General features: G+C 59.6%; 5 protein-coding genes across 5 annotated transcripts; all 5 read right to left on the bottom strand.

The window, feature by feature from the left end:
- Window positions 1–566: 566 nt before the first annotated feature.
- Window positions 567–1496, bottom strand: LMXM_33_0650 (19S proteasome regulatory subunit,Metallo-peptidase, Clan MP, Family M67; the record flags this gene model as incomplete). The annotated part of the gene is made up of 1 exon (XM_003878602.1): window positions 567–1496. The coding sequence occupies one exon, from the start codon at window positions 1494–1496 to the stop codon at window positions 567–569; it is 930 nt and encodes a 309-aa protein (XP_003878651.1).
- A 1781-nt stretch (window positions 1497–3277) lies between these two features.
- On the bottom strand, window positions 3278–5038 carry LMXM_33_0640 (hypothetical protein, unknown function; the record flags this gene model as incomplete). The annotated part of the gene is made up of 1 exon (XM_003878601.1): window positions 3278–5038. The coding sequence occupies one exon, from the start codon at window positions 5036–5038 to the stop codon at window positions 3278–3280; it is 1761 nt and encodes a 586-aa protein (XP_003878650.1).
- A 2460-nt stretch (window positions 5039–7498) lies between these two features.
- Window positions 7499–9859, bottom strand: LMXM_33_0630 (conserved hypothetical protein; the record flags this gene model as incomplete). Its single annotated transcript, XM_003878600.1, has 1 exon — window positions 7499–9859. The coding sequence occupies one exon, from the start codon at window positions 9857–9859 to the stop codon at window positions 7499–7501; it is 2361 nt and encodes a 786-aa protein (XP_003878649.1).
- A 2069-nt stretch (window positions 9860–11928) lies between these two features.
- LMXM_33_0620 (conserved hypothetical protein) lies at window positions 11929–19131 on the bottom strand (the record flags this gene model as incomplete). The annotated part of the gene is made up of 1 exon (XM_003878599.1): window positions 11929–19131. The coding sequence occupies one exon, from the start codon at window positions 19129–19131 to the stop codon at window positions 11929–11931; it is 7203 nt and encodes a 2400-aa protein (XP_003878648.1).
- A 7155-nt stretch (window positions 19132–26286) lies between these two features.
- Window positions 26287–27240, bottom strand: LMXM_33_0610 (putative enoyl-[acyl-carrier-protein] reductase; the record flags this gene model as incomplete). Its single annotated transcript, XM_003878598.1, has 1 exon — window positions 26287–27240. The coding sequence occupies one exon, from the start codon at window positions 27238–27240 to the stop codon at window positions 26287–26289; it is 954 nt and encodes a 317-aa protein (XP_003878647.1).
- Window positions 27241–27555: the final 315 nt, after the last annotated feature.

Genomic DNA, 27555 nt, shown 5'->3' with positions numbered 1-27555 from the left:
GTGCGACGGGGAAAAAAAATAGTGTATGCTTGCTGGCGAGAGAAAGGCAGAGAGAGAGGGGCAGAAGGGAGTGATAGGGAAAGAGGGAAGGATAGGAGTGTTTCGGTGGGGGGGGGGAGGGAGAAAGCAGATGCTGTCTTTTCCACGACGGCGGCTGCTCTCTGTTCCCGGCCCCGCGTGGGGCTTCGACATCATTTCTGCGACGTCCCTTTCTGAGCACTTCGCGGGAAGCCGGCGAACGAGACGCGCACGGACGGAAAACGGAAGAAACATCAGGTCTTGAGAGAGACTGGCGCTCTTCTCTTCCATTATGGTTGCCCTCGCTGTCACGTCTGTTGAGGGTTATTGGTGACCTCATGGCACGCTCAAGTCTAATATATATATATAATTTCGTTTCCTTTGCTTTTCGCCCACAGACAAAAAGCGCACCGCATGGTCACACGTCGGCAGTCGACGTCGCCCTATACACACACACACACACAAAATCATTGCATCCCGTCGCCCAAGGCTGCAACGACAGCAACAGGAAAGAAGTCGAAGAGAACGTAAAGAGGGAAAATAAAACATCAGAACACCACTGCGTTGATCATGGCGCCGATCGATTGATTGAGGTTGCGGTGGATAACGTTTTCCGCCTCCATCTGCAGGTGGGACATAGCGTTGATCTGACCGACGTTGCCAAGATCATCCTCGTCGCGTCCTTGCGTGATGTACTTCTCCGCCTGCTTTGAGAGGGAGATGAGCTCGCGAATGCTCGTGCGGGTCTCTCGCTGGTACACCTTTGCCTTCTCCAACTTGAAGCCCTCCTGCCAGCCCTTGCGGTACACGTTCAGCAGCAGCCGCAACTCGTGGTTCTTTTTACGGAAGGTGACGGGGAGGTTGTAGTACTGACGGTTGAGATTGTGGGAGAGGGCCACAGCCGACGGCTTGGACAGAAATCCGATGTTCGACGTCACCTGACGCGGCTCCACGTACTCACCCATCGCCCGCATAGCCATAATTTCCTGGGGGATAGTGCGAAAGGCGTCAATCACCACCTTGCCGCGCACAGACTGGATAGGGTCCACCACGACCGACACGCTGCGTGGAGTCAGATTCTCGTAGCCGGCGGCTGTCATCACATCCTCCGAGGACAGCCAGCAGCCAAATCCGGGATGGCTGTGGTACCACCCCACGACGTTCTCGTGACGACCGACCAGTTTCAGCTTGTCCAGCATGTGGACCTGGTACTCCGGGTCGACCGCCTCGACGGACTGACCCGTGGCGGTCTGCGGCATCGAGAAGACATCCGCCACACGAATCGTGTAGTCGTCGATCTCCTCGCCAATCATGAGGCCCATCACTTCCAGCGGCACGCCGGTGCGACCGTGAATGAGCATCTTCAGCAGTGCGATGGACGAAATCTGAATCGTCTCCGCAGTGTCGCGGGCATCGCGCACCTCCGTCTGGCGGCCCATGCCGCGACCAGCCATCATTCCGAAGGCCGAGGGGTCCATCTTGTACCGGCACCCCTGTGTGTGTGTATCTGCGCTAGTGCGACGAGAGTGTGCGTTTATAGGGGTACAAGGAGTCGAGGGGCAGCTTGGGGTGGGTGGGCGAGCAGAGGCACGTTTCGTGGAAGAGGGAGAGGGGAGGATACAATGCTGCACGACAGTGTACTTGAGATAGAGCGGGGACACACGGAAAAATAAAAGTAAAACAGTACGCCAACCGAAATCAAAGAAATCGCTTTAGCGACGGCAGTGGTGCTGATGGTTGCGGCACTCCGCAGACGTGCGCGCGCGTTTGAGAAAGGGGGGAAAGGGCGCAGGGAGAGAAAAAAGGATAGACCTTCACCTGTCACACAGCGCTTCGATGTGCGTGTTGTGCTCACGTCGGCAGCACGTTCTCTTTCGCACCGCCGAGGGGACGGATAATCCACAAGGAGGAGGAAGGGGGAGAGAGTAAAGGTAGACGGGGAACACACGTACTAGTGCAAGGTGGTGAGTTAGGCCCCAGGAGGAGCCCTCGTGGCGTACATCTCCGGTACGGAGCTATGCGCGTTAGGAGGAGAGGGAGGAGGGGCCCGTGTACGGTTGAGGACGGAGCTGTCACAGCTTTGCATTTTTGCCCGACAAGGCGTCTCCCTTCCTCTTTCGACTGCCACAAGAGTACCCAGACTCCACCGGGCCGCGCGCAACGGCGGGAGTGTGGAAAGAAGGGAGAAGCAGTGAGTGTACTGTTAGAGTTGCGGTAGTTGAAGCTGTGTGATGGGCCAGCGCGCAGAAACACAGAAAGTTAGTTCTGAGAAAGAAGAAGCGAGGGAGGGGGGAGGCGAACATCGGCGCATTCCACACTCCACAAACACATGCAGGACTATGCGTTTTGTTATGCAAACTTTTTTTTTCTAGCGCGTCCGCTCTCTGCCAGACAACACGAGGTCGACTCCACGCTGCTCCCCGCCCTACCACAGGCCCCCTCCTCTCCCTTCCCCACCACTGGGTACTGTGAGGGCCGGGTGCGATGCGTTCGAGTCACGCCGACACCGTGGCTTTCACATGGGTGACAGAAGCGTGTTTCTTGTCGCAGGTCGCTCCGACGCAACGCTGTCATCCAGGGCCTGACCCCCGGCATCAGTAGCGATGCATCGCTCGGACGCCCCCTACCTCGGGGTGCTGGACCCTGTCAGCAGCAGAAATGAGAGGTTTCCACACCCGTCATCACCAGGGGGTTCTTATGCGGTGATGAGAGAGTTAGAAAACCGGCGCCAGGAAAAAAAAGCAAAACAAAAAATGAAGGTACGTGAAGAGAGAGGGCAGGCCGCACGTCCAACACCCATGCGCCCAAAGGCCACCCATGCAAGCACCGAGTAGGTTGCAGCGGAGGCAGCAGACGTCATGCGTATATCCCGCCCTGTCCTGCGTCCCCAACCCACCGCTGCTCTCCCTCCACGTTACACCGGGGGGACAACAAAAAAATAAGGCATCGCGCGCGATTGGTGACGGTCATTCCACCGCCTCTTCTTCCAGCGTTTCTCGTCTAGCTCCGCATTCGTGATGCTGAGAGACTAGCCTGGGGGAGGGGGGGGGAGAAGAGGATGAGCGTATGGGTGGATGGAAAGCCATGTCAAGAATAGTTTGTACTTGGAAGAGAGCTGCGTCATTATCACGAAGGGCTTTTCCGAGTCGATAGCGCCCGCCTCCCCTGTGAGGAGCCAGCTGACGCGATCTGCCAGCACACTGGGTCTTCACATAGGGAAGGGGAATAGAAAAGATGAGCACATTGGCTAGAGTGCATATCAGTTCTTCTTCTTGCGAAGTTCATCATCTCCGGCAAGGTCCTCATAAAAGTACCTCTGGAGCGCGGCAAAGGTGCCCACTACCGCCTCCAGCTTCTCCAAGCCCATGCCAATGAAGGCAAACTCGGTGCAAAAGCGCAGTGATAGGGTGTGCAGAGAGCGACTGGAGCGAAGCTGCTTCACCTCCGCTGGGGTTACATCGGTGCTGTCCAGGATGAGTGTCTCCAAGGCGGGCAGCTGCGCCAGGCACCCTACATGGTGCAGGCGATCGCAGTAGCTCAGATCCATCAGCTGGAGGCGCTGCATGTCAGGGGTGCACAGGGCGCGCAGCCCATCATCGCCGAGGGAGCCGCTGCGCACAATGACGCACTCGAGTGTGCTAATGTGAGCGAGGCCGCTGAGGTCACTGAGATGCTCGCACATCTCCGCAATGAAGAGCCGGAGAGGCGGCGTGCGACAGGGCTGAGCCGCGGACGCGGACGACCCTGACGAGTGATGCAGGTCTGCGCCACCGAACAGGCCCAACTTGTTCACTCGAGTTTGGCTAAGGTTCAGCAGCTCCAGCTGCTGCTGGCGCACCAGTCCCTTTACACTTGAGACACAGAGACAGTATGTAAGGTCGAGGTGATACAGGTGGGAGCGGAACTTCTGGTGAAGCGCCTCCACGACACCCTTGCACGGGTTCCCGCGGTGCACATCTGGTTGCCCAGCGCCGTCGTCGTCGATGAGGATAAGCTGCTGCAGAGCGTCCAGAGTACTCTGCAGCGATTTCTGTGCGTTGTCTGGTAACTCGGGTGCCTCTTTTGCTATCGCTGCAGTGAACAACGTCAACATCGCACTTAAGTCATGCGCGTATGTGTGACCGTCCAGGTTACCGATGCCTACGTCATCAACGTAGGTGAAAGGCAGTAGCAGCTGCTCCAGCTGCGCCAAGTACCCCATCGGGCTTACATCATCAACCCTCAGGGCGCTGGTCAGGTCCAGTGCGCGTAAGGTGCACATTGGTGAGTGGGGTGGCTGAGGCTGCTGCGTCGCCGAAACGGCTTCCACCAGCAGTGCGTACTGGCCCAGCTCACGCAAAGTAGCACTGTCCGCGTCGCTGCCGGCGGCGCACACCCAGGTGAGGTGACCGTGGTGTGTGAAAAGGGCCAGTGCGAGGCCGGTGGCGGACTCAGATGCAAGTCGCGAGCCATCTCGCAAGGAGAGGGAGAGAAGAAGGTCGACAACGGCGCGCGTTCCAGAAGGTTCCCTTAGGGAGAGCTCAGCAACTCGACTGGCAGCGTGGCTGCACAGTTGGTCCAGCATGTGGGACAAGGCGTACAGCTCCCCGCGACGGTGGTGCAGCTGCGTGCACCCCGCCACGTCCAGCGCCCACAATCCCTTTCGATGCACCGCAGCTGCCTCGCCGTCACTGGTCATCACTGGTGTCATGACGCTTCCGAGGACGCAGGCGAGTAGGTGGGTGCCACGCACTCCAGTGTGACTCACATCGAGAGCTGCCAACTGGTGCCTTCCGTAGACCCTTCCCATTTTGTGGAAGGCAGAGATGAGGTCCACAGGAGGGACGCGGGGTCGTTGGCTCGCGTCGTTTCCGCTGCCGCTGTGCCCCTCATCACTGGTGCGGAGGGGGGGAGCGACTTGCGGAACGCCGTGAAGGACGGTTTCTACAAAGAGAGCGAGTATTATCCGCATCAGCAGAAACAACTTTGCCACCCACGAGGCACGCGCCGTCCGCTCCGAGAGGCGGTGATGCACGACCATGATGAGGCGACGCGGCCACCAAAGATCTGCAAAGACGTCGTCCACGTACTTGATGTGCAGCAACGGCGGTGGAAGCGTTCGTGGGTCCTTGTAACTACTACCGCTGGCGCGAGCACTACGGTTTGCGTGTGTGAGGCTGATGACTTGAGAGGCCGTCGTGGGAAGCTCGTGCCTTCGTATCGAGCGCTGCAGCCACCACTGTGAGACACCGCACAGCGCCGTGTCTGTCGCCTCCGCAGTGCTCACAAACACTTGACGGTACCATACCGTGGTAAGAAGCTCACGTGATGACACGGCGGCCGCAGACGCTCGTCGCCGTTGTGCTTCGCGTATGCGGTTCCGCAGCGCAGTGAACTGCTGCACCACATACACCGATGTGGCTGTCTTCGGGTCGTTTGCGGTCTCATCAGCGGCCCCGCCATCGTCGCCGTGCAATTCCGCCCCAGAGCGGAAAATACTGTTCGTGGTGGCCGGCATCCTTTCCTCTCTGCTCCCTCCAGCCATGCCTTCGTAGACCGCTGCATTGGGTGGGACTGACAGCATCGAGGCGACGGAGCCGCCACACGACGTGGTAGAGGGGAAGAGAAGACGTGGGCGTAGCGCTGCCGGACCTCCTTCGCCGTGGATGGGGAAGGCACCTTTGTGCTTCGCTGCACCGTCGCTCGACGCTCTGTCTTCGGTGAATGCTGCGCCGGCGCCGGCCGCGTCGAGCTCGTGCACACCCGACACCAACACGACTGTGATTCCGCCAATATGAACCCCGCAGCATCCAGCAGCGTTCGCAGCGTCTGGCACACCTTGTGTCGCTGAGCTGCTTCTGCCATTGGCCGTTGTCGGCGGCGTGGATGAGGGAGAGACGGGGCCGTTGAAAGAAAGCGCTGCAGATCTCACTGGCGAGAGTGCGTGATCGACGTCTCCCAGGCTCTCCCCGGCCCGCCTCAGCCGCGACAGTACACTCGCAACCACGCTCTCTTGTGCGGTTTGCTGCAAAGGCGAAGAGACAAGTCTCGTTGCGCTCGAATCTGCGCTGTCCGTCTTCAGGGCGAGCTTCAGGACTCTTGGCTGCACGGTGGCGTTCGCTAGAACGGATCCAAATGTGTTCTCTACTCCGTCGCTCGCAGCGCCATCGACTTTGGCATCAGCGGGGCAGGTGCCGATCTGAGTAAAGGGGAGCACCACCCACGCATGCCGCTGCTCCGCAACAACGCGCGCTGCAGGGCTAGCAGCGATCCATGCGAGTGGAAGCCTTTGCTGGCGCCGTACGATGCCCGACCCATTTCCTTGTGTTGCAGATGACCAGTAGGAGGCGATGCAGGCTAGAAGATCAGCGCCGGAGGGGCGCAGCGGCGGCAGTGACGTTGACCCTACACTCATGACTACAAAAAACTGACGGCGTCCTTTTCGTTTAGCGAATTCGAACAGCCACTCCCCTGTCTCTTTTTGCGGACACACAACTGCGGCACCGATCCAATCTTTCCCATTAGCGGGTACTGGTGGTGCTGATCCTTGAATATGCAGAGGTATAGTACGGATTCGCTGATCGTATCGTTGTGCCTTGCCGTCTGCGCTCTCCTCCCCTACCCCACACCCCCTCCCTTGACGGTGCCCTGTGAGAAGCACGAAATGAGGGTGTCCGTAATGTGTGTGGGGGGGGTGAGGAGGAAAGGCGAAGGAATCAGATTTCGATGCTTCTCTTCGCGGAGCACCAAGACAGTGATCCATTCCGCACACCCCACCAAAAACAAAACACGATAGCATATCCAAAAGAGGGAGCAACCCAGAGAGAGAGAGGGGGAGGGGGAGGGGCAGCGAGCATGTATGAGCAGGGGAAGGCGCAGTGCGGTCAAGCACACACGTTGTGCGTCGTACAGCTGTGCGGGCGGCGCCGGGGTACACTTCACCCGTGAGCTTGTCAAGGAGAGAGACTTGATGGCGTCGCCAGCAAGATAAAACGACATTCGAACACACACGCCGCTACCCACGCAGAACTGGTGTGGCTAACATCACCGTTGGTATTGCTGCACCACCTCCTTGTTCGCGTGGTGAATGATACACCACGTAGATACCCTTCTGGTCACTTCATGGCGGACACCGCACCACAACATTTCGTCCTCGCTCTCTCCCTTTTATCCGGTTTGGTGACCTGCGTAACAAACAAACAAACGAGTTGATCAGGACGTGCAGGGAAGCCTGCGACCTCCGTGCTTCCACACACACACACACACATACGCATGCACGTGCACTCGTGCACACGGTACAGATACAGGAGAAGGATAGCAGACTCGGGCAAGCAAACAACCTGACGAGCGACGCAGAGATGTGCCATGTGCGCGCCGCATCCACCGTCTTATGTGGACGCGGAAACGACTACTACAATGGAGGGACTGAGCTGACGTGTAGAGAGCGGGAGGCCAGCACGTGAAGACAGTGACGTTCGTTCCCACTTCTCTTTCTCTCCGATCATGCGTCTTGGTACTGAGCTGCTTCTCTCATGCCCTGCTCGGCAACTACGCGAAGGGCCGCGGTGGCGTGAGTCACTTCGCGGCGGACCTCTTCGCCGAAGTCCAGCATGCTGGCGGCCAGGTTCAACAGTGCGTCACTGCTGATTGCCCCAGGCGCAGCAGCAGCATCTGCAGCATGATCCGCATCGGCCCCAGGGCCGCGGGCCGTTCCGTACTGGTCGTGGAGAAGCTCGCGAAGACGCTGTTGAAGCTCTTTGGTGGACATCACGGTGTTCGAGACATTTCCAGACCACGGGGCGGTGGAGCTACTAGCGCTGCTGCCGCTTCTCGTACCGTCGCTGCTAATCTGCTCGCGCGTCTTGTGACGGCTGGGTTCACGAGCCTGGCGAATGTGGCCGTGTAGCATGTGAATGAGTTGATGCAGGTCACTATAGTAGGACATCATTCGAGTGGACAAGGAGTCTCCGATATCACACACCTGCTGACACGTGTGATCCACGACGCACAGCAGCCGGTCACGCGCCTCAGCAAGATCAGCCATCTCCGCACTTGCTTGCGCCTGCTGCTTAATCTCATGAAGCGCGCTGGATGCTGCGCACTTTCGGTCCTCCGACTCTGACACGCGCTGAGCCGTCGCATTGTCGTAGAGGTCCTCTGCCAGCCGAAGGACTTCGCCGAGGGTCTGATGGGCACCGCGCACAAGCTCGTCGTACAGTCGAAAGAGCTGCAGACCTTTTTGGCTGCTGACATGGAGGCGCACCTCGCGGCGCAGGCGATGGTGCTCAGCGTGAATTTCGTCCATGCGGGCTTCTTGGCGCGCCCACTCCGAAAACAGCTCGCTCGGCTTCGGTGAAGGTGCGACGCTGCCCCGACTTGCCAGCCGGCTTACTGCGCTGCTTCCCTGGTCGGGTACATCGCCTTGACGAGTTTGCGCGCGAGTGGCGAACCGACCCTCACCAGTGACGCTGCGCCGCGCTCGGGAGAGCTGCTGCGGTTGATTATAATTCTGTTGCTGCATGACGCGCAGCCGGTCCTGCAACTTCGCGCGCCAAATCTTGTTGAGTTGAATGAGAAATGGCGAAAAGTGCGACATGGCGGGCAGTTTTGGGTAGTACTTGTTCTTGAATTTCTGCGCCTCCATGAAGACGGCGTACGGGATCCAGTAATGATGCTCCGGCTTACGGCACTCAAGTACGTCGCGCGCAGATGGCAGCTGCTCGCTGAGCTGCGCCGCCTCCTCCAGCTCCAGCAGCTTTATTCGTTTCAGACGAGTAAAGTTGTTCTCTGCCGAGATGATGGAGATCATTTCCTGAGCCCACCGGCCGTTCAGCCACACATTCTTGGAAAGCGAAGCTGCGACGCCGGCGTAGACGCCATCCTCGACGCCTGTGTCGCCCACAGAGATGCCGGAGACGTTTGTGTCCTGATAGTAGCCAGAAGAGTGGCTCGACGGCCCGGGCTTGTCGAAGCTGATGTCGTCCCCTGCGGCTACGGCCGCAGCACGACGCCGCGCTGGAGAGGCGCCATGACTGCCTGTGCGTCGACTGGGTGACAGCGAGGACGTTCCTCGTCCTCGGTGACTCGTGTCGAAGTAACGAGTAGGGTAGCCGAGGAAGACAAACTCGCTGCTCAGTTCATTCCATTGTAGGTAATCCGACAGGGTAGGCACCTCGCTCATCAGTCTCAGCAGACGCGCCATACTGAGCCGCACGGCTTCCACCTCGTCGCGCAGGGCTTCGTTTTCGGTAAGAAGCTCCTTGGACTTGACCGTCTCGGAGGAGATTCGCTGCCGGCCGCTTAGCTCCAACTCTAGAAGCCGTGCCTGCTGCTGGCAGCGGTCCTTCTCCATATCCTCCAGACGTGACTGCGACTTGGCCACCTGCTTTTCCATGGACCGGAAGGTGCGTTGGAGCTCGTTGAGTTTGGCCTCGTAGGCGCGCCGACTCTCCGCGAGCGCCGTGGCATGCCGCTGCTTTTCTTCTTGAAGTGCCTTGTCGCTTGCACGAAGTTGTCGCACCAGGTCGTCTGACATGTGTTGTTGCTGCGCCAGTTGCTGCTCCGCCGTCTGCAAGGAATCGCGGACAGCGCGCACCTCCTCCTCGGCGGCGCGGCGGGAGTGATGGGCACGTCTCTGCTCCTCCGACAGCTCCGTCATCATGGCCTCTACACGGAGCAGTAGCTTCTCCTCTCGCTCCTGGTACTCTTTTGGTATCCGCGCGACCTCCGCACGAAGACCTGCCAGCTCCTCCTTCAGATGGGAGATGATGTTGTCCCGCACAACGAGCTGCTCCCCTGCGTTCTGAAATGTGTGATGAATCTGGTGAATCTTCTCGTCGAACTCCTTCTCCTTGGTCTGCATGCGCCGCAGAAGGGCGTCGGTGGTCACACTCGGATCGCCTTCAACGCCAACAAGGAACTTCGCGACGCGACTCTTTTGTCGATGGGATGTGGTTTCCGCTGCGACCGCCGCCACATCAGCTGCGATGGCGCGCGTAGGCGCAGCATTGTCGCCGTATTGGCGAGCGAGAGACGGCCCGGGGTTCGCCGGTGACGATGTGAGCTGCCGATCGCGCCGGGAGACTTCGTGCCTTTGATACATGTCATCAACTCTTCCTTCGACAACAACGTCGGTCGCACTCGCCAGCGAGGGAGATGGGCGGCGTTGGTGGGAACCGCTGCGTCTCCTGTAAAGGACTTCCTTCGAGGGAACCCGCGCACAGGAGGCGGCAACGGACATCAACGGTATGCGCACCCGGCACGAAGACGAGGAAGAGGTGCTGCTACGGTCGCCACCTCTCTGCAGACCACTTTCGCGGTCCGCAGCGTGGCCGTCTGCGGTCGAAGAAGGCTGAAAAATGTCTTCCAAGTCACATCTCTGCTCCCCCTGGTCTGGCGATTGCTCTCCCTGCACGGTCGCGACGGGGCTGACCTCTGGTGCAGCCGGTGGGGCAACTCGCGGCGGGGCGTCTATGGAGTCGACATCAGCCATGGATGTGTTCATTGTGAGTGAAAAAACAGAGGAGGAGAGCGGTCAACAGCGAGCTGGCACGACTGCTGTGAAGATACACAATCACCTTCGCCAAAGAAGGGAGCGAAAAGATGAATGGCGGTGGCCGTGTGATGTTACCACTTCGGTCCACCAACAGCGGTAGAGTGCGCGTGTTTGTCGTTGCGTGTGTGGGGTGGGGGTGGGGGTGAGGGGACCGCCACGAACCTTGGTGGGAGCAAGAGGGAAGACCAAACGCACAGACACGGATGTGTGAGACGGTGCAATCTATGCACTGGTGCGGCGAAGACCGTATTGGCGTTGCGGTCTTACGCACAGTGGCGCGTGGTGCGGATAAGTGCTGGAAACACACAAGGGAAGCTGCTGTCTACAGCGCACAGAGGTGCGCAATCCTCCATGTAGTTTTCGACCGTGGCTTTGGCTCGAGGGAGCGGTGAGTGTCAGGGCAGCAGTCAAAACACACACGCAAAAAGAAAAGGGAGAAGGATACGATGACGCGGTGCGCCGCCGGCCTCGTTAGAGCTCTATTGAGTGTATGTATATATATATATATGATTGCCTGTGTGTATATATCTATGTACTTGGTGCGAGTCCTTCAACGTGTGGAGTGGGGCGAGGGGGGAGGGAGGGAGAAGGGGAGAGATACAGAGCGCCAAAGGAAAATACTTACGAACGTGCTGGGGGTCGACAGAACGCCCCCACGAGCTGGTGCCCTGGACGAGGAGAGACCCCGCAAACAAAGCACGGGAGAGTGGGTGGTGCATCGAGGAAGGGTGGTGAGGCGGCACTCAACAACGTTCGGCAGAATGACGGCCCTGAGCATCTGGCACCGCGGACAGCCGGATCTCGCAACAGAGTAGGCGCTGCATGTCCTGCTGTCTCTTTCTCATGACATTAGCGCAAGCAAAGGGGAGGAGGCAGCGAGGGGGACGAAAGGCGAGAGACATCCTTGTTTTTTTGGTTTTGTATATACTCTGCACGCTCGTACGACAAACGGAGCGGTGCGTGGTGACACGAGAGGAACAACAAGGAAAAGAAAGAAAGAAACTCTAAGCGAAAGTAATACAGAGGGAAGACACCACAACATAAAAAAAACGCGCTTGACGCGGGCAGCTCGCGGGGAGGGGGGCGGCGTGATCGGGGGAGGGGAGAGAGAGAGACAGGCCGCCGCCACCGCCGCCGCCGCAGCAGGGGAAGGGGCAGGACGAACACCGGTTGAAGGTAAAGTGCAGATGGACCGCGTCAAAGTGTGAGAAGCGTTAGCGTCATCGTGGTGGGGGCTAAGGGTGTGTGTGCGTGGGTTCCTGTGCGCTTGAAGGAGCTGGTGAGCGGAGGCGGGAGAAAAACACGTGCTCGCGGGGCTTCGATATTTTGCCGCTTCTCTGCCACAGGGAGAGACTCCAGAGAGGCACCGAGGCGCGCTACATGGATGGCGAGTCCACGTCTTTCGTGCCAGAAGAGCTTTCGCTCCACGTGGGGGTCGTCGGCGTGCCCATCTCAGAACTCCTTTTGTGCTCCTGCTCCTTCTTCGCCCTTATGCGCTTCAGTATATTGGCGATATCTTCACGGCGTCTCGCTGCGGCCTCATCCGACACCGGCTGCTCTGTCGGGGTCGAGTTCCGAACCCTGGTCTGGCCCTCTCGACCTCCGCTGCGGCTACGCGGAGTGGAGATAGTGGATGAGGGCGCCTGGGCTGCAACAGGTGGTGCCGATTGGGGTGAGGCGCGTCGCAGGTTTAGCGTGTTCGACTCCGGCGCGTCAACGTTGACCCCGGGAAGAGGCGCGGGTGCGGCTCCCTCGTGAGGGCTACGGCGTGGTGCGGCGCTGCTTCCTGCGCGCGCGGGCATCTCACGTGCGTGCACAGGAGCCGACTGCAGCGGCTCGGCGGGAAACGAGACCGCACTGCCCAAATTTCCAGGTGTGTCGTTGCGCATCTCACCAGGTAGGCGCAAAGCTACCGGGAGTTCTTCTAGCACGTGCATCGGACTTTCGGGCGCTGCTGTGGAGGCGATGCTTGGAAGCCGACTTCTAGGTGTCCCTGACATGGTGTTCGCACTAACCTTGCTGTTGGATCGCAGGGAATCATCGACCTGAGTGACTCCCTCCGATCGGGCCCGTGATGCTTCCGCCTTTTCGGGCACCAGCGAGGTCTTCGCCTCCAGTGGCGATGGACCTGCAGTCGTCGCCGCGGTGGAGTCGACAGGATCGTCCGAGGTCACAGAATTTGTGAGCATTGCGGCAGGGACAGGTCGCACCGACGGAGAGGGGCGCCGAGGCTCCACAAGCGCGGGCGTTACCTCTGGGCAAGGGTGTTCACGCGACAAGCTCGCCGTAGGAGGACGACCAACGCTGGGGGTGTGCTGGCCAACGCCGGCGGTGACACCCATTGCAGCCGCTGGCCCAGGAGTTAAGGTGCTCAGAAGAGGCTGGGCTTCTACCGATGACAACGAGCCAGTCGAGCGTTGCAGACGCGGAGGGGCAACCGCCCCCCCTACTGAGCTCAGACTCGGCCCGACATCAGAAGCTGATGGCCGGCGTGGTTGGTGCAGCGTCCGGTGCGGTGCGCCTGCAAAGCTGCCGCTCAAGGACGACGGGGAGAGCGGGGGGTTGTCGATAGAGGCTGCAGAGCCGCCATTGCCCTCCATCGCTCGCGAGTAAGCGGCGGCCGACACAGACGTTTCTGCCGGCGACGTGCGCGCCAAGGCTTCAAGTTCTGGCGCTTCGTGTGGATGCTCCTCCGAAGGTGACGGTCGTGCTTGTGATTGTACCGGCGGTGGAGGCGGTAGCGGCGGTGGCGGCGCCGAAAAACTCAAGGATGGCTCGTCGTCGTCGACGACACTGCGAGTGTGAGACGAACTCGGCTTGCTCATCGTTGAGTCTTTCAGAGGCCCACGAGTGACGACCGGCACAGACGAGGCGGCGGAATGCACCCCTTTTAACGGCGGCTCGAGGTGCAGCGAAAGGCGTGTTGCTGCTGCGCCAGCGGACGGCACTCGCTCTTCTAAGTCGGCTTCTTCCTCTTCAATTACGGAGGTGTGCTCTGGAGAGACGGAGACCGCCTGCGCCGGTGTCACGGCCGCCGCAGAGGCCCTGCGAGACGACATGGCAAAGTCATCGTTGCGGAGGTCCACGGCTACGCCAGAGTGCTGCTGCTGCAATGGGATTGACGTTGATTCGGGGGCCACCTCCTGCACTACACCACGAGGCGGTTCGCAAAAGAAGAGCGTGGCCTCATTGTCATTGCTTTCATCGCTCGCCCCACGACGGTGCCGGTCTTTCTGTCGCGGCGGCGCAGCAGTCTTTTCTCCATCTCCCGCTTCGAAGCTGTAGCGCGTCCCGGAGCGCGAGCCTTGGTGCGGCGTAGAGGACGGACGCGCGGTGGTGCTGCGGTCCTTCGGCCGTGAGCCTAGATGCACCGGCTGTGTGTTCCCGTCACACACTACGCGCGGCGGGGGTTCGTCCGCAAACGACTGAGACGGCTTTGGACGCTCGACGGGAGACGTGATAAGGTCCACCTCGGCGTGCATCTCAGTCCACACCGCAGGCACCCGGTTGGGGGTCGGGGAGCGGAGACGCGACGGCGGCGAAGTACTCTCTTTTGCCCCGGGCATCGACTTGTGGTGCTGCTGCACCTGCATCGGTACGGAAGCGTTGGGGCGTGCGGCGGGGGCACCCTCTGTGAGATCCGCCGGCGGTGTAGCGGTGCCGGCAAGCGTCGGTGGCGGCGATGACCGTTGCACCGTTGCCGTTTGCTGATGGGACGTCTGTTGCGACATGGAAGGGGATGACACGAGCGTGATGGAGGACATGTCGAAGTCGACGTCGGCGCCGTTTTCGCGGATCGGCATCGAGTCGGCCCTAAGGACAGTGTGCGACGACGCACGAGTCGGGCTCGACTGCTTGTCAGAGGGTGCCGCCGCCTCTTCCTCATTCTCTTCCTTGCCGTCTAACTGCGGCTGCGACGGCGTGGTAGAGAGACGCAGCGGTCGCGAGACGGATGGGAGCGGGGTGGGGGGCGCCGGTGCCGCTTTGGCTACGGTGGGCCGAGATGTCGAGGCGTTGCTGGGGGCCTCGTTGTCGTCCATGAACGACGTGCTGCAGAACGGCCTGCCATCGAACGCGAGCGGGACCGGTGGCGGCGAGGCTCTAAACGCTGAAGGTGCACAACTGATCTCTGAGGCGGACGCGGTTGGCGGCACTCGGTTGCGCGGCAAGGAGGTCACTGAGTCGGACGCCGGGCGCCGGCGCACATCGCTGTGAACCATTCCGTTGCTGCCGTCGCGGAGGCTGTGGCTGCCCATCCGCGCTGGGTGCAGCGAGAAGGACACCACCTCCATCTCTACCTCATCATTGTTCGCCAGATCGTCCTCGAGGGCGTCGGGCACCTCACATTCCTCCCCCTCCGCTACTGGTGGTTGCCCTCCCGCGCGTGGCGGCAGACCCAGTGTGATGGTGGCGCCGCTGGAGGGACGGTTGTGTGGCGCGTCTACCGAGACGTATGGGGCGGCCGAAGCCGGTTCTACCATCAGAGCCTGCTCTACGGCACGCAAAACGCGAGCCTTCTTCTCTTGCACGCGGCGCTTTGCCTCACCCGCTTCGTGAGGGGGGAGCCGCTCACTCAGCCGCTTCGGTGTGGCGGTGTCGTCAGCCGTGTAGAGAGCTTCGGCTGGGTTGCGGCCACTAGCGATAGCCTGCAGGATTTGGTACCCGTTGCTGTCCCCTATGTTCATGGTGCGCAGGCTTGAAAGAAAGCGCGCCACCGCATGAAAGTCGCGCATCACCTGCTGCGCGAACTGCGCAGATTTCTTCAACGTTGCCGGATCCATCGGCGCTGGGGTCGGTAGGGGCTGCAGCGGACTTGCTGCTGCCGCGGCGGCACAGTGCGCAGCAGCGCGCTCCTCTGCCACTCTCGAGGACAGATACACGTCCACCGCGTCTTCTCGGGAGGTGCGCACCATCTCCGAGACGAGCTGCGCATCCTCTTTCACTTCACGTAGTTGCTGATACCACAGCCCTCCTACCGTCTGCAAGGCGCTCTTTTCCTGTCGAAGCTGTTCGCATGCCTCACGCGCACGCTCCACCTCCTCACCGCGCCGTTGGAGGTCCCGTTGGAGCTCGTTGCAGGTGTTCTCCACGTGCTGCAGGCGCATCGTGGCGTGACGCTCCCCCTCCGCATTTTTGAAAAGCAGCCCTTCTGCCTGTGCGGCAAGCTGCGCCATCGCTCGCCGCGCTTCCGGCGGCCAATGACGCGTTTCTTCGTCGGGGGGCATGGTGAAGTGCGCTGCTGGGCTCAAGTGTGAGAGAGCGACGTTGCCGCCGTCCAAGTTCAGGTCGTTTTCTTCAATGATGCGTGCAGGCATCGCCTGGAAGCGCGCTGCCGCTGCAGCCCGCTCCATCTCAGCAAGGCGCTCGTCGAGGAACTGTATCTGCTCCACCGCTGTATCCAGCTCATTCGCCAGCTGGTTGGCTCGCTCCTCCGCCTCCCGCTGCGCCAAATGCGCCATACCTACCTCTGCCATGGCCGCCTCCACCTCCGCCTCCTTCACCACCAGTCCATGCTGCACACTGTCCTGCGCCAGACGCTCAGCGGTGGCCGTGCGGGTGAGGTGTCCATTCAGCACCACGTTGAGTCGCCGGATTTCATCCTCGTACACAGCCACCTCCCGCTCCTTGGCGCGAAGTGCTGCCTGCACCCCGAGGGAGGTGGCACTGTCCTGGTGCTGCTGCTCCACAATCTGCTGAAGCCGACCAACCTCGGCGTTGCACTCCTCCACAAGCATTTCCAGCTGCTCGACACTGGCCTGAAGCATTTTGCGATCACCGATGGCCTTCACCAGGTGCCGCGCCAGCGCTTCTGCCTTGGTCTGCGCTGCGTCGTATTTCTGCTGCAGCTGCGCCGCAGCCACCTCGTTGCCGTGCTGCGTTCCCTCAGCGGCTGCCTTGGCGCTTCCGCTGAGCGGGAGCGGCGTGTCCACCGACGGGTTGAAATTGGAGTGCCGCCTTGCTGAGTCTTTGTTATGAGGCGGCAGTATCGTCATCGCGGGCGGAGTAGCAAAACTCTGTGTCTGCTTGCTCTCGGACAGGCGGGTCGAGGGAGGGTAAGAGGGTGCTTTCTCACCTTGTTGACCGCTGCCTGCGACGTTAGCTGCCACCGAGGACGACGTCCACGGCTGTATCGACGACGAGCGGCTGGTGGCTGGGAGCGCGACACCGGCGCTGCTCCCTGGTGCGCCGCGGTTGCTTTCCTGCAGCAGTGTCAGCAGTGCCTCCTTCTCGGGGCCTATGTCGAAGTAGTCGCTGTCCGAAGCTGCAACAGCGGTGTGCGGTGCTGGGGCGGTTGCCGCGCCACTGACATCCGGCCGCGCGGGGAGTGAGGTGCCGCCGTTGCCCCACGCCGAGTCGAGATGGCTTCCGTTCAGGACGGGCAAGGTGCTTGGCTGATGCTTTGCGAAAAGCGCCGAAAGCAGAGGCGCCGGGGTGGCGCTTCTGTGCCGAGAGGCGCCACTGCCGTTCCTGGCTGCTGCATTTCTGAGACTGGGCTCTGGGGGGGGCGAGAGCGAGGAAGACTGTGACTCCTGCAACCCATACGGGTGAAGGGCCGTCTTCTTGGGCATCGCCTTGGTCGGTGTCGGTGGAGGGACTTCAGCTACAGAAGGTGCTGAGGAGGCAAAAGGGGCGGCTGTCGAACGCCGATGCAATGGCGGCTCCGCCGCGCGAGAAGTTTGTTGCCAGGCGCTGACGCTGCCCTCAGGCCTTGTCACTCCCGGAGGGGAGGTGGAGGAAGCCGTGCCATCGGTTTCAAGGAGTGCACCTCCTCGAGCGCTCTTCACTCCATCGCGAGATCCCGGCACACGCTGACGGCTGTAGCTCGCGTAGTGTTTATGTGCCGGAGCTGAACGACCAACCTCTCCGTCTGGTTTCGCGAAGTAGCTGCGCAGGCGCCGCTCTTCCGTACTTCGCAGACTTGGTGTCAATGACACCGTCTCCCATCTGTTTAGAAGCGACTCGTCCTCGGTTCCGCCTTCGCTGTAGCGGGCTGGCGAGGAAAGAAAAGCCGTACCAGACACAGGCGGCGGCGGCGGCGGTGGTGGTGGCGGCGGCGGTGTCCGGCTTGCGACCTTGACGTTTTCTCTGGCGGCACTCTCGCGATAAGGAACGGAGAGTAGCGGGGCGGCAGATGCCTGAGAGGTGCGGCGCTCCGCCAACGTGACGCCCACCCTTGTGCCTGGACGGGTAATGGAGGACTGCTGACCTGCGGCCCCGCTCCGATCGTACCCGCTACTGGCGTAGTGACCATCGCGCTGCCCGAGTGCATCACTGCGGCTCAATTGATGCCTCCATCGCTCGATGACGCGCTCCGTTGAGGTTGTCAACAGGATCGAGTCGCCATCCAGGTCTTTGTGTGCTGTTGGCGGTGGCGGTGGTGGTGGTGGTGGTGGTGGTGGTGGCAGCGGCGGGTCGGCGTTGAGAAAGCTACGCGACCTGCGGTACTTCTCTGCCATGGTGGGCTGCACGCTGTGCGAAGCAGCGGCACGACTGTGCGCGCGTGGAGGCGGAGGTGGAAGGTTGTCCTTGACGTCCTCCGGAGAGACCAACGGCGGCGCGGATGAGCGTGAGGGCCGTGATGGCGGCGGGGACAAGCCTGCACGCGCGCCGAGTGTCCGTGAGTACCGCACAGAGAAAGGTGAGACCATAACCTCTACTGCGTTCGGTGCTGGTGGAGGTGGGGGAGGGGGAGGGATGCCGTGGTGGGGACGGACATCACTGCGCCATAGTCGATCTCCCAGGGGACCGCTGTAGCCCGCGCTGCGGCTGCGACTGCGCTCTGGCGGCGGTGGTGGTGGCGGTGGCGACAGGGGCGCGGGTGCAGCGGGCGGGGAACAGGCGGCGTACGCGCCATAGCCGGCGCTGACTCTCTCGGCTGGCGTGGAAGCGGCGAACGCGACGTTCAACCCTAGCCTTCTTTCTGCAGCACCCTTTTCACCATGCCACCACATCTTGGTTACCGGTAGGGACGACGACATCACTGGCGCAGATATGGAAGGCTGGATGCTGCTATTTATGGCCGCTGCGGCTGCCCGGCTTCCCTCTTCTCTAGGCCGGCGAGAGGCAGTGTACAGCATTGCTCGCGGCTGGGGAGGCGGCTGTGTTGCGGACGCCGTTGGCAGCGGGTACGTCGGTGGTCGATAGCTATTGTCAAGTCGAGTGCACGGCCGGTCCATAGAAGGGTTGCGCGGATTCGACAACGACCCAGCACGCAGCAAGGGCGCTGCGGCTACACTGCCGGTGGAGGAGTCGCGGACAATGCTGTTGGGGTCACGAAAGGACTGCACCTCGCCTGTCAGCAAGTCGTCGAGTGGTTCCGCTCCGGCGCTGGGCGAGAAAGGCCTCCCATGCAGAGCTGCAGCACCGGTAAAGCTTCCGGCGCTGCCAGCAGCGAACGACCCAACAGACGACACGGCGGCCGTGTTGTGCTCCTCTAATTGCTGGAGAATTTGCTGATGCTGCTCCTCTTCCCTGAGTGCCTCCTCGCACAGGCGTTTGAGCTGACGCTGCCGCTCTTCCAGCTCTAGCAAGCGGGCGCGCTGCTCTCCAGAGACAGCCTGGGCCGGAGGCGATTCCATCTACAGCTGTGGCGAGAAAGTGTGAAATGTGCGACTCGCCTTCTGTTAGGCAGTGCGGCCGTAGATCGCACGTGCAAGTCTGCCCTGCCTACAATGCGGCGTTGGAGCGGTGACCAAACCAAGTACGAAGGAAAAGGGGGGGAGAAAAAGCACGGATGCCCTCGTGTGTGTGTGATGATGATGATGATGCACGCATGAAAGTGTAAGGAAGATGGGGAGAGAGAGCGGAGAAGCCAATATACCCGTAGTGGCGTGTTTTGCCTTTTGGGCGTGTGCGCCTCCGTCTCTCTTTTTCTCTCTCGCACTCACGCGTGTCTTGTTAGGCGGCCACGGAGGGGAAACACAGGAAACAGATACAGAGAGAGTGGGATGGCTTAGCGATGGTGCTGGTGGCACTACGCGCAAAGGCCGGCACCCTCCCCCCCTCTGTGCGCTTTATGTTTTTTCGTTTTCGTGTTTACGTATATGAGGCGTGCGTTGTAGCTGCTCGTCTTTGTGTGCTAACCACCCACACATACGCGTGCGTGCTGAAGGGGCGATGGAAAGGCGCCTCTGTCTCTTCTCGTCCGCTGTCGAGCAGCGAGACCACAGCAGCGCAGAGGAAGTTGGGATGAGGGAAGGCGGGAGAGTTGGAGAGACGATCTGACGGTGGAGCGGAAGAGAAAAAGGCGCCGACGTAGCGAAATCATGGAGCGTAAGAGAGAGAGAGAGAGGGGGGGGGAAAGGGTGGCAGTTCTGCCGAGAAATGATGCGCAGAACGCCGTAGGAGGGGGGGGGGCGAGGTTCGCAGGGCAGCGGTGATGCTTTGACGGAGCTTCGACTATTGCAGAGGGTCATGCTCCAACGGCGACGAGGGCGGATTGGATTACGACAGGGAAGGCGTCACGGACCATCGCGCGTTTGTTCGTTTTCCTGTTTAGAATGCTGACGGCTGCATCACTTACGCACGAGCATGTATATATATATATATTCAGACGTACGGGCTTGGGGGGGGGGGTAGAGAGAAAGGACGAACACACATAACCACCACATAAATAGACGTGAAAGGTAATCCGTCTCCCATGGGGCGAAGGGAGTGGGAGCGTAAGAGGGGAGGGGAACGAGGAAGGAGAAGACCACAGTAACGGGCAGTGCCAGATTCACCGACATCTTTCTCTTGTTCGGACTTTGCCTCTACGCTTTTTTTTCCCCTTTCGTGATGTGTGTTCCATGGCACCGTCTTTCAGTTCCCCTCCCTTTCCCTCTCTCCTCTCCCCTCCCGCAAGAGAGAAAGCTCCGAAGAGCTACAGCACATGAATTAGACGAGAGCACAAAATCGAGAAGATACACACACACACACACACACACACACACATATATATATATATATAGAGAGAGAGAGAGCTCTTTTCACTTGGATGGAGAAAGCCATGAAAGGGAGGAAAAAGTGCAAAGAGAGGAAAAGAAAGAGAGGGGAGGCGAGCATGCTGGCTGGTGTGCATCGCTCGGGGCATCAAGGCGCCTGTTTCTCCGCCCTTCCTCCCACTTCCACCTCCGATCGGAAAAGTACCCAGGAGAGGGGAGGGAGGAAAAAGGGCACCAATAAAAACATACACAGACACAAACACAGACACACACCCATACACCTACCTGCGTGTGTGCTGTGCATTATCGGCGACAGCGAGGCGAAATAGCGACGAAAAGAAAAGAGAGGAGAGCGCTCAAGAAGAGGCCCCATACAAGGATCAGGAGGAGGAGGCGGCGGGGGAGGGGGTGGAGCAGAGGCGGAGGGCGGGCAAAGAAAAAGGCACGGAAAAGCCTCACCATATGGAGCGCAATCATGAATTCATAGATCCAAGACGACGCGCACGCATGAGGGGAAGAAAGTGAAACCATCTACAGGAGTGGGTATCCCACTCTCTCAACACTGTAAAGGGGGAGAGGAGGCTGAACATGAGGAGTAAAGCGGAAGGATGCTTCGTGGAGCGCGGAAGTAGTACACGTTTACACACAGATAAAACAAAGAATGGGAGTCATGCTTGAGATCCACGTTTTACACCACGGCAAACTAAACAACAACAATGCGAGAGGCCGATACCCTCAAATGCCCCTCCTCCCTCCCACACACCCTCACCTTTGGTACAAGGAGCAGAGAAGGACGAAGGGACTGGAAAGGTGGGTCGTGGTGGTGCGGTGGATACAGGAAGAAACAGAGGGAATAATAATAAAGTCAGCAGCGAAAGGCCGGAACAACAACAACAACAAAAAGATAGCGAAAAGGGTAACGTGGGCACAGGAGGGAGTGCTACGACATGAATCACGGATCTCTGACACACGTGCGTGCCGTCACGCACCGCTCCCTCTTCCGGAAAAAAAAAAGACAGAAGCCTGAGAGAGGAGAGGCGGCGGAGAGCCAGAAGTAAGCTCTGATTGAGAAAAAAAAGAGAGGGAGAGCACATGGGAGAAAGTGATCAGAAGATGAAGAACTACACGCACAGAGTCGCCCCCCCTCCCCTCCCCTCTTCCCTTCGCACCCACAAAACAAAACCGGCAACAACAACGAACAAGAAAAGAAAGTGACGTTTTCGTTGTTGTCTTGTCTCGTGCCGCGGGCGATGGACACACGGCGGAGAGGCTGCAATGATGGAGATTGGTCCGCTGACCCTGCGCACACCAAAGCGTGCCAGAGAGGATACAACAGATAACAAATACATATATACATACACATATACATGTGTGCGTGCGTATGTAGTCGTGCGAGAAGAGCGCAAAGGCAAAATAATAATAATAAAAAGATGACAATAATGGCTAAGGCAGGCAGGCAGTGAAGGAAAGGGTGGATACGATGATGGGTAGAGATGGTAGGCAGAACGAGGGAGTGAGCAGGCACACAGAGGAGCGAGAATAGCGACAAGTTTATCGCGTATAGAAGCGCAAACCCCCGCCCTCCTCCTCCTCCCCCTCCTCTCCCCTAAAAAATCAGGAGAGGGTAAAGAGCCAATCGTTTTCTGTCTTCTCTTTTCTGGAGGAAGAGGATGGGTGAGTGGGTGGAGAGGCAAGTATGGAGGGGAGGGGGGAGGGGAAAAGAAAGGAAACCGCTGGGCGTGCATGTAAGTCATAGTGCTTTCCCCCCACCGCTCCGTTTGGATACCCTTCTTTTTTTTCATACACGTCCTCGTGCATGGGCACCATGGATATGGCTCATGTATGTATTACACGAGAGAGACCGTAACGGAGGCGGGTGCACCTACACCAACACACGCTTGAGGAGCGTGGAGGGCAGGAGGAGAGAGAAAAAAGGGTTTAATGGTCGATATAGTAAAAAAAAGTACCATACAGCTATATGGCCTGCCCGCCTCACGTCACGCCATCCACACACCCCACAACCACACCCACCCACACACACGTCAGAATACGCAGCTTCGCACCTCAAAAGTGATGTTAGGCGACGACATTATCATCATTGAAGTGAATATCCTCTTCGATGACGCGTGTGGACTTCTCAGCTCTGTCCACGAAAACATGCGGTGACCGGCGTTGGCCATCGTCAAGATCACGCTGATCGCCTCTTCCACCTGCCCGGTTTCCTCGAGCGGGCCAGGCACGCTACCGCCGACATGACGGTTGTTCTGCGGCACCGCCGTCCTCCACACACGCGCCTGCGGGGAGCGAAAGAAGCTACGAGAGCTGCGCATGGAGTGTCCTGGCGACATGTTCGTGGTGTTGCTCATTGCCGTGGTGACGTCTGAGTTTGCTGTCGCCTCGGTGCGAACCGTTGCGGCGCCAATGGATGTAGGGGGTCGCGCAGGATGCACCGCACTTGCAAGCACGAACAGCAACGAAGTCGCGCGACTTGTGCTAAAAGCTGCCGGCGCTACAAGAGAGAGTGTAGGGAGGGGAGGTGGACCCTCTACCGTCAACGGAGGCGGTGAGGCTCTGGCATTCATCGGTGATATCCGTGTCTGTGATGAGGGAGAGCGACAGCCGACGCGCAGTGCTGATGGAATCGGATTCGTACTCTAACACTTTCACATCGGCTGCCGGGTCGACCGTAGCGAATGCACCCGAAGAGAGAAAGGATGGCACAGGACGACTCCTCGTGGGTGAGATACGCGACCACTTCGACGGCGGAAGGGATAACAGCGGCATGTTCGAGGTGGCTGCTTCAGCACACATGGCACGGTGAAAGACACCACTTTTGAGTGGCTCGAGGGCAGGGGCGGAAAGAGCTGGCACCGTTACCATCGCTCCAGCGGCACCCTTGCGGATAGAAACGACTCCGGGGGCACCGCAAGGCGACGAAGCCTTCAAGGAGGGCATTCCAAGTGCGTGCGTATGTCAATATTTCCTACACTCGTCAGTATGAGATCAGAGAGAGAGAGAAAGTTGTGGAGTAGAGGGCGGTGTCTCGAGGGTTGCGGGGTTTTATCCCTCATTTTTTCGAGCGCGCTGTGGTCGATGTCACCAAACGTGTCGGATGTGGCCAGGAACGACGGAAGCTGACCTCTGCATTCCGGTCTCCCGGGGTCGCTGTTTGTCGCCCTTCGATGACTTCTACGGGCAGTGTGCAGGGACCACCTCCTCCTCCCGCCCCGTATCCATCACGTCGTGTCCCTCGCCATGTCGTTAGTCAGACCCCATCACCGTGTGGTGTGCGGCATCACAGCTCCGGCCGTCGGCGGGAGTAGCGGCGGAGTTGTATTTCAGAAGTGGATGCACTTGGGAGAACAGTCATCCATGCACGCGTTGCAGCATGCATCACATGGCCGGCGTGCTGTCGATGGGAAGGTGTGGTGCTGCCGCTGCCTCTCATTGTTGTTTCTTGTTAATGTCGTGAGTGCCCGAAAAAACACAGCGAGCCGCGCAGAGTTCAGCCGAGTTGATGCTACTCGCGTTGGATACCCCTCCCCTTCCCCTCAACGGGGACGGGTGGCCACCATCTGCTTCGTATGCGGATGCATGCGTACCGCCCCCATCCTCCTGGTGGTGAGCTGCTTGATCGAATCGGCGCTCGGCCGGGTGCACGTATGTTTTCCACCACAAAAAGTTCCAAAGCTGTCGTGAAGCACCACGCCAGCCAACGCAGATGAGTTGCAGACCCTGGTCTCGGCGTCATTCAAGGTGACGCTAAGCTTTTCCCGCGACGCTTCAGGGCGCCTGCAGAGCTGTTTCCACCGCCTGTGGACCACCCGTCCGTTGGATGTTTTCCATGCAGACCTTCGCCAGAATTTTGGAGGCGGGTCGCTTGGCACACATAGGATGGCAGGGCGATGTTGCTGTCACCATTCCGCATCACCTCTGGGCCAACGGGGAAGCTCATTGGATGCGCTCTTCGCTGATGCACGGGAAGAAGCACCTGGAAAAGATGACCTTGCCAGGTCCGTCACCCCCCCACACAGCCGTCGAGCATAAAGTTCCCATGACTGCGCATCCAGGCCCACAGCCGCGTTGTAACGCTGCTCATCGGGGCAGCTGCTGACTTGTCGCGGCCAGAGAATGAAGATGCCACCGTCTGAGACATCCTTTTCTCTCCTCCACGACGGTGAACGCCCAACCAAGGAGAGGGTTCGGAGGTGCGCTCGGCACCATAACGACTGCTGCCAGTGAGGGGAGGGGCCTCGCCATCGGCTTCTGTCACTGGTGGCGGGGGTACGTCCCATGCGCGCTGCATTGGTTGCAGCCCCTCGCTTTTCATCTCGCCACACAGATCCGCAAAGTGCATCGATTTCACCTGTGCCGTAGGCAAGGGAGTTCCCCTTCCGCTCTTCCTTGGCTACTGGTTAGGCGTCAATGGGCTCGCGCCTCGGGTAAGGCTTGTAGGACGTGCGGGATCACCCTTCCTCCTCTTCGGGCTTCGAAAGCCGAGCACCTGCACGGGAGCAAGATGGCGTGTATTCGAGGCGTGGGGAGCACCTGCGTCTTCTCATTCGGATGCTGCCCCCTGTTCGCGGTCACCCTTCGGGGATGCGAGTGCCATTGGAGCGCCCCTGTGCCATCTAGGCGTCGCATGTGAGTGGCGCAGCGTCGTAAGGCGGTGTCCATTGTGTTTGAGGCGGGAAGGTGATGACTGGTACTGCCGTGGGGCGTGTGCGCGCAGTGCGCAGTTTGGTCATGTCAAGCACACACCTCCCCCACGACAGAGCGGAATTCCTGAACGGATGCGAGGTTCCTGTGCTCGCCCCTTCTCGAGCCGCGCCGTGCACACGTCGGGGGAGATCGCCTTCATGGCGCAAGAGATGTGTAGGATGGTTGCGTTGGGTGTGCAACAACGTGACCCATCGGAGTCTTGCAAATGGGGGTTCCCCCAATGACACCTCTGTGATGATGCACGGATTGAAAGAGCATGTAGTCCTCATATCGAACTCAGCGACCGACAGAGCGGAGGCGCTTTGTATTCCGGTCGACGAGCTCACGCGCAGGGGGAGAATGCGTGCAGGATCGCACTACAACGCCATCGTGACCGGTCCGGCGTGTGTCTGAGGGGGACGCCAGCGTGGCGCACATGATGTGGGGTGCCAGTCCGCGAGTGATGGAGACGTCGTCGTATGACTAGCTTTCTCTTTCAGGGAGAGGGCGGGGCTCATCTTACTGGATGGCTGCGGGAGGGAAGAAGTGGAGGTAGAAGAGAGGCGAGATACGTCAGCATGCACCCCCCTTTTTCAGACACACCTATACCATAGTGTATCCGCCCATGTTGGTGAGAGCGTGGGACACAGCGAGACAGTGAGAGACGAAGCATGCGCACATGGGTCTCTCTCTCTGAGTGTGTGTGTGCGCGTGTGCATGGGGCGTCCCATTGCCAGTAGGCGCGACAGAGTTTGTGTGGTGTCTTTCACACCTTGCGCTACCATCCCTTGCTTTCGCCCTTGTGAAGCACCTGGGCTGCTGAGGTGGCGGTGATGGTGCCGGAAGGAAGTGCCGCGTGTGTGTGTGTGGGGGTGGAAACCCGCAGAGAAATGAGGACAGTAAGGAAGGCACGCACGACGCAGCTGTCCATAAAACAAAGGAAAAGGGAAGAGAGAGGGTCGGGTGGTGTGTGTGGTGGTGCACACACGTGTGGACTTGTATATTGCCGTGTGCGCCTCTCTGTTGCGGCTCTCTTTTCTCCCGTCCTGTGTATGTGCGACTCGCAACGCGCGACTTTGTGAAGAGGGTGCACTGCTTCGTTCGTGTGCTCTACAGATTCATCTTGGCAAGTTGCGCGTTGCGCGTGCGGAACTCATTTACAATGCGCTCTACCACCTCCGCAGCGGTCGGAATGTCCTTGCATGCCGACACGATTTGGCCAATCTCGAGCTCGCCGTTCGTCACATCACCGTCGAATATGCCCTTTTTGGTGCGGCCCTTTCCCCGGAACTCCTCCAGCTGCGCCTTGGTGGCGCCAGATTCAGAGAGGCGGCGGGCCTCTTTGCCATAGTCGTTCAGCATGACACGAGTCGGCATGTACTGCTTCAGTGTGAGGTACGTGTCCCCCTCACCTGCCGCCGTGCAGCTCTTCTTGAACGCCTCTGCCGCCGAGCTTTCTTGTGTGACCGCGAAGCGCGTGCCTACCTGGACGCCCTCCGCACCAAGGGCCATAGCTGCCAGCATCGCTTCTCCACTCGCAATGGCGCCTGCTGCGAGCAGGGGAATCTCAGGCGCCAGAGCCTTACGCACCTGCGGGATCAGCGCCATCGTGGTGATCTCCTCCAACCCGTTGTGACCACCGGCCTCGAACCCTTCAGCTACGACGGCGTTGACCCCTGCCGCCTCGCACTTGAGAGCGAGCTTGCAGCTGGGTACGACGTGCACCACCTTAATCCCGTGACTCTGTAGCTTCTGAGTCCACAGCTTAGGGCTGCCGGCACTCGTGAACACGATCGGCACCTTCTCCTCGATGATGAGGTCCATGTACTGCGCCATATCGCGGCTGAGGGGAACATTGACGCCGAAGGGCTTCTTCGCGGCCTCCTTGCAGCGACGAACGTGATGCTGGAAAACGTCGAACTTCATGGAACCGGCGCCCAGGAGGCCGAGACCGCCTGCATTGCTCACGGCAGACGCCAGACGCCATCCACTGCACCAGACCATGCCGCCCTGCACGATGGGGTACTGCACGCCGAAGAGCGATGCGACTCGATTCGCCTGCATTGTCGAGATCACACTTGACAACCGGGAACGAAAAACAAAAGGCAAAGAGACGCGCCCGACAGTCGCGCAGGCGGGAGATAGTGAGAGAGAGATGCCAGCAGGAAGGCGTATAGAGTGAAGGTTAGGGGAGGGGGACGGGAGAGAGGCAGTGGCGAACAGGCCTAACCAAAGATGGATTGATATACCATCGAATATATATATATATATATGTATAGCTGTATATATATTCGATGCGAAAAGAGAGGAAGCGATGCCAATGAGGACGGACGAAATGGGACGTGCTGATTTCTTGCGAGGGCACGTAGGCGTGGTGCC

The sequence above is a fragment of the Leishmania mexicana genome, chromosome 33 (assembly GCF_000234665.1).
Source record: "Leishmania mexicana MHOM/GT/2001/U1103 complete genome, chromosome 33".
NCBI lineage: Eukaryota > Euglenozoa > Kinetoplastea > Trypanosomatida > Trypanosomatidae > Leishmania > Leishmania mexicana.
This window is presented reverse-complemented; position numbering and strand designations above follow the sequence as displayed.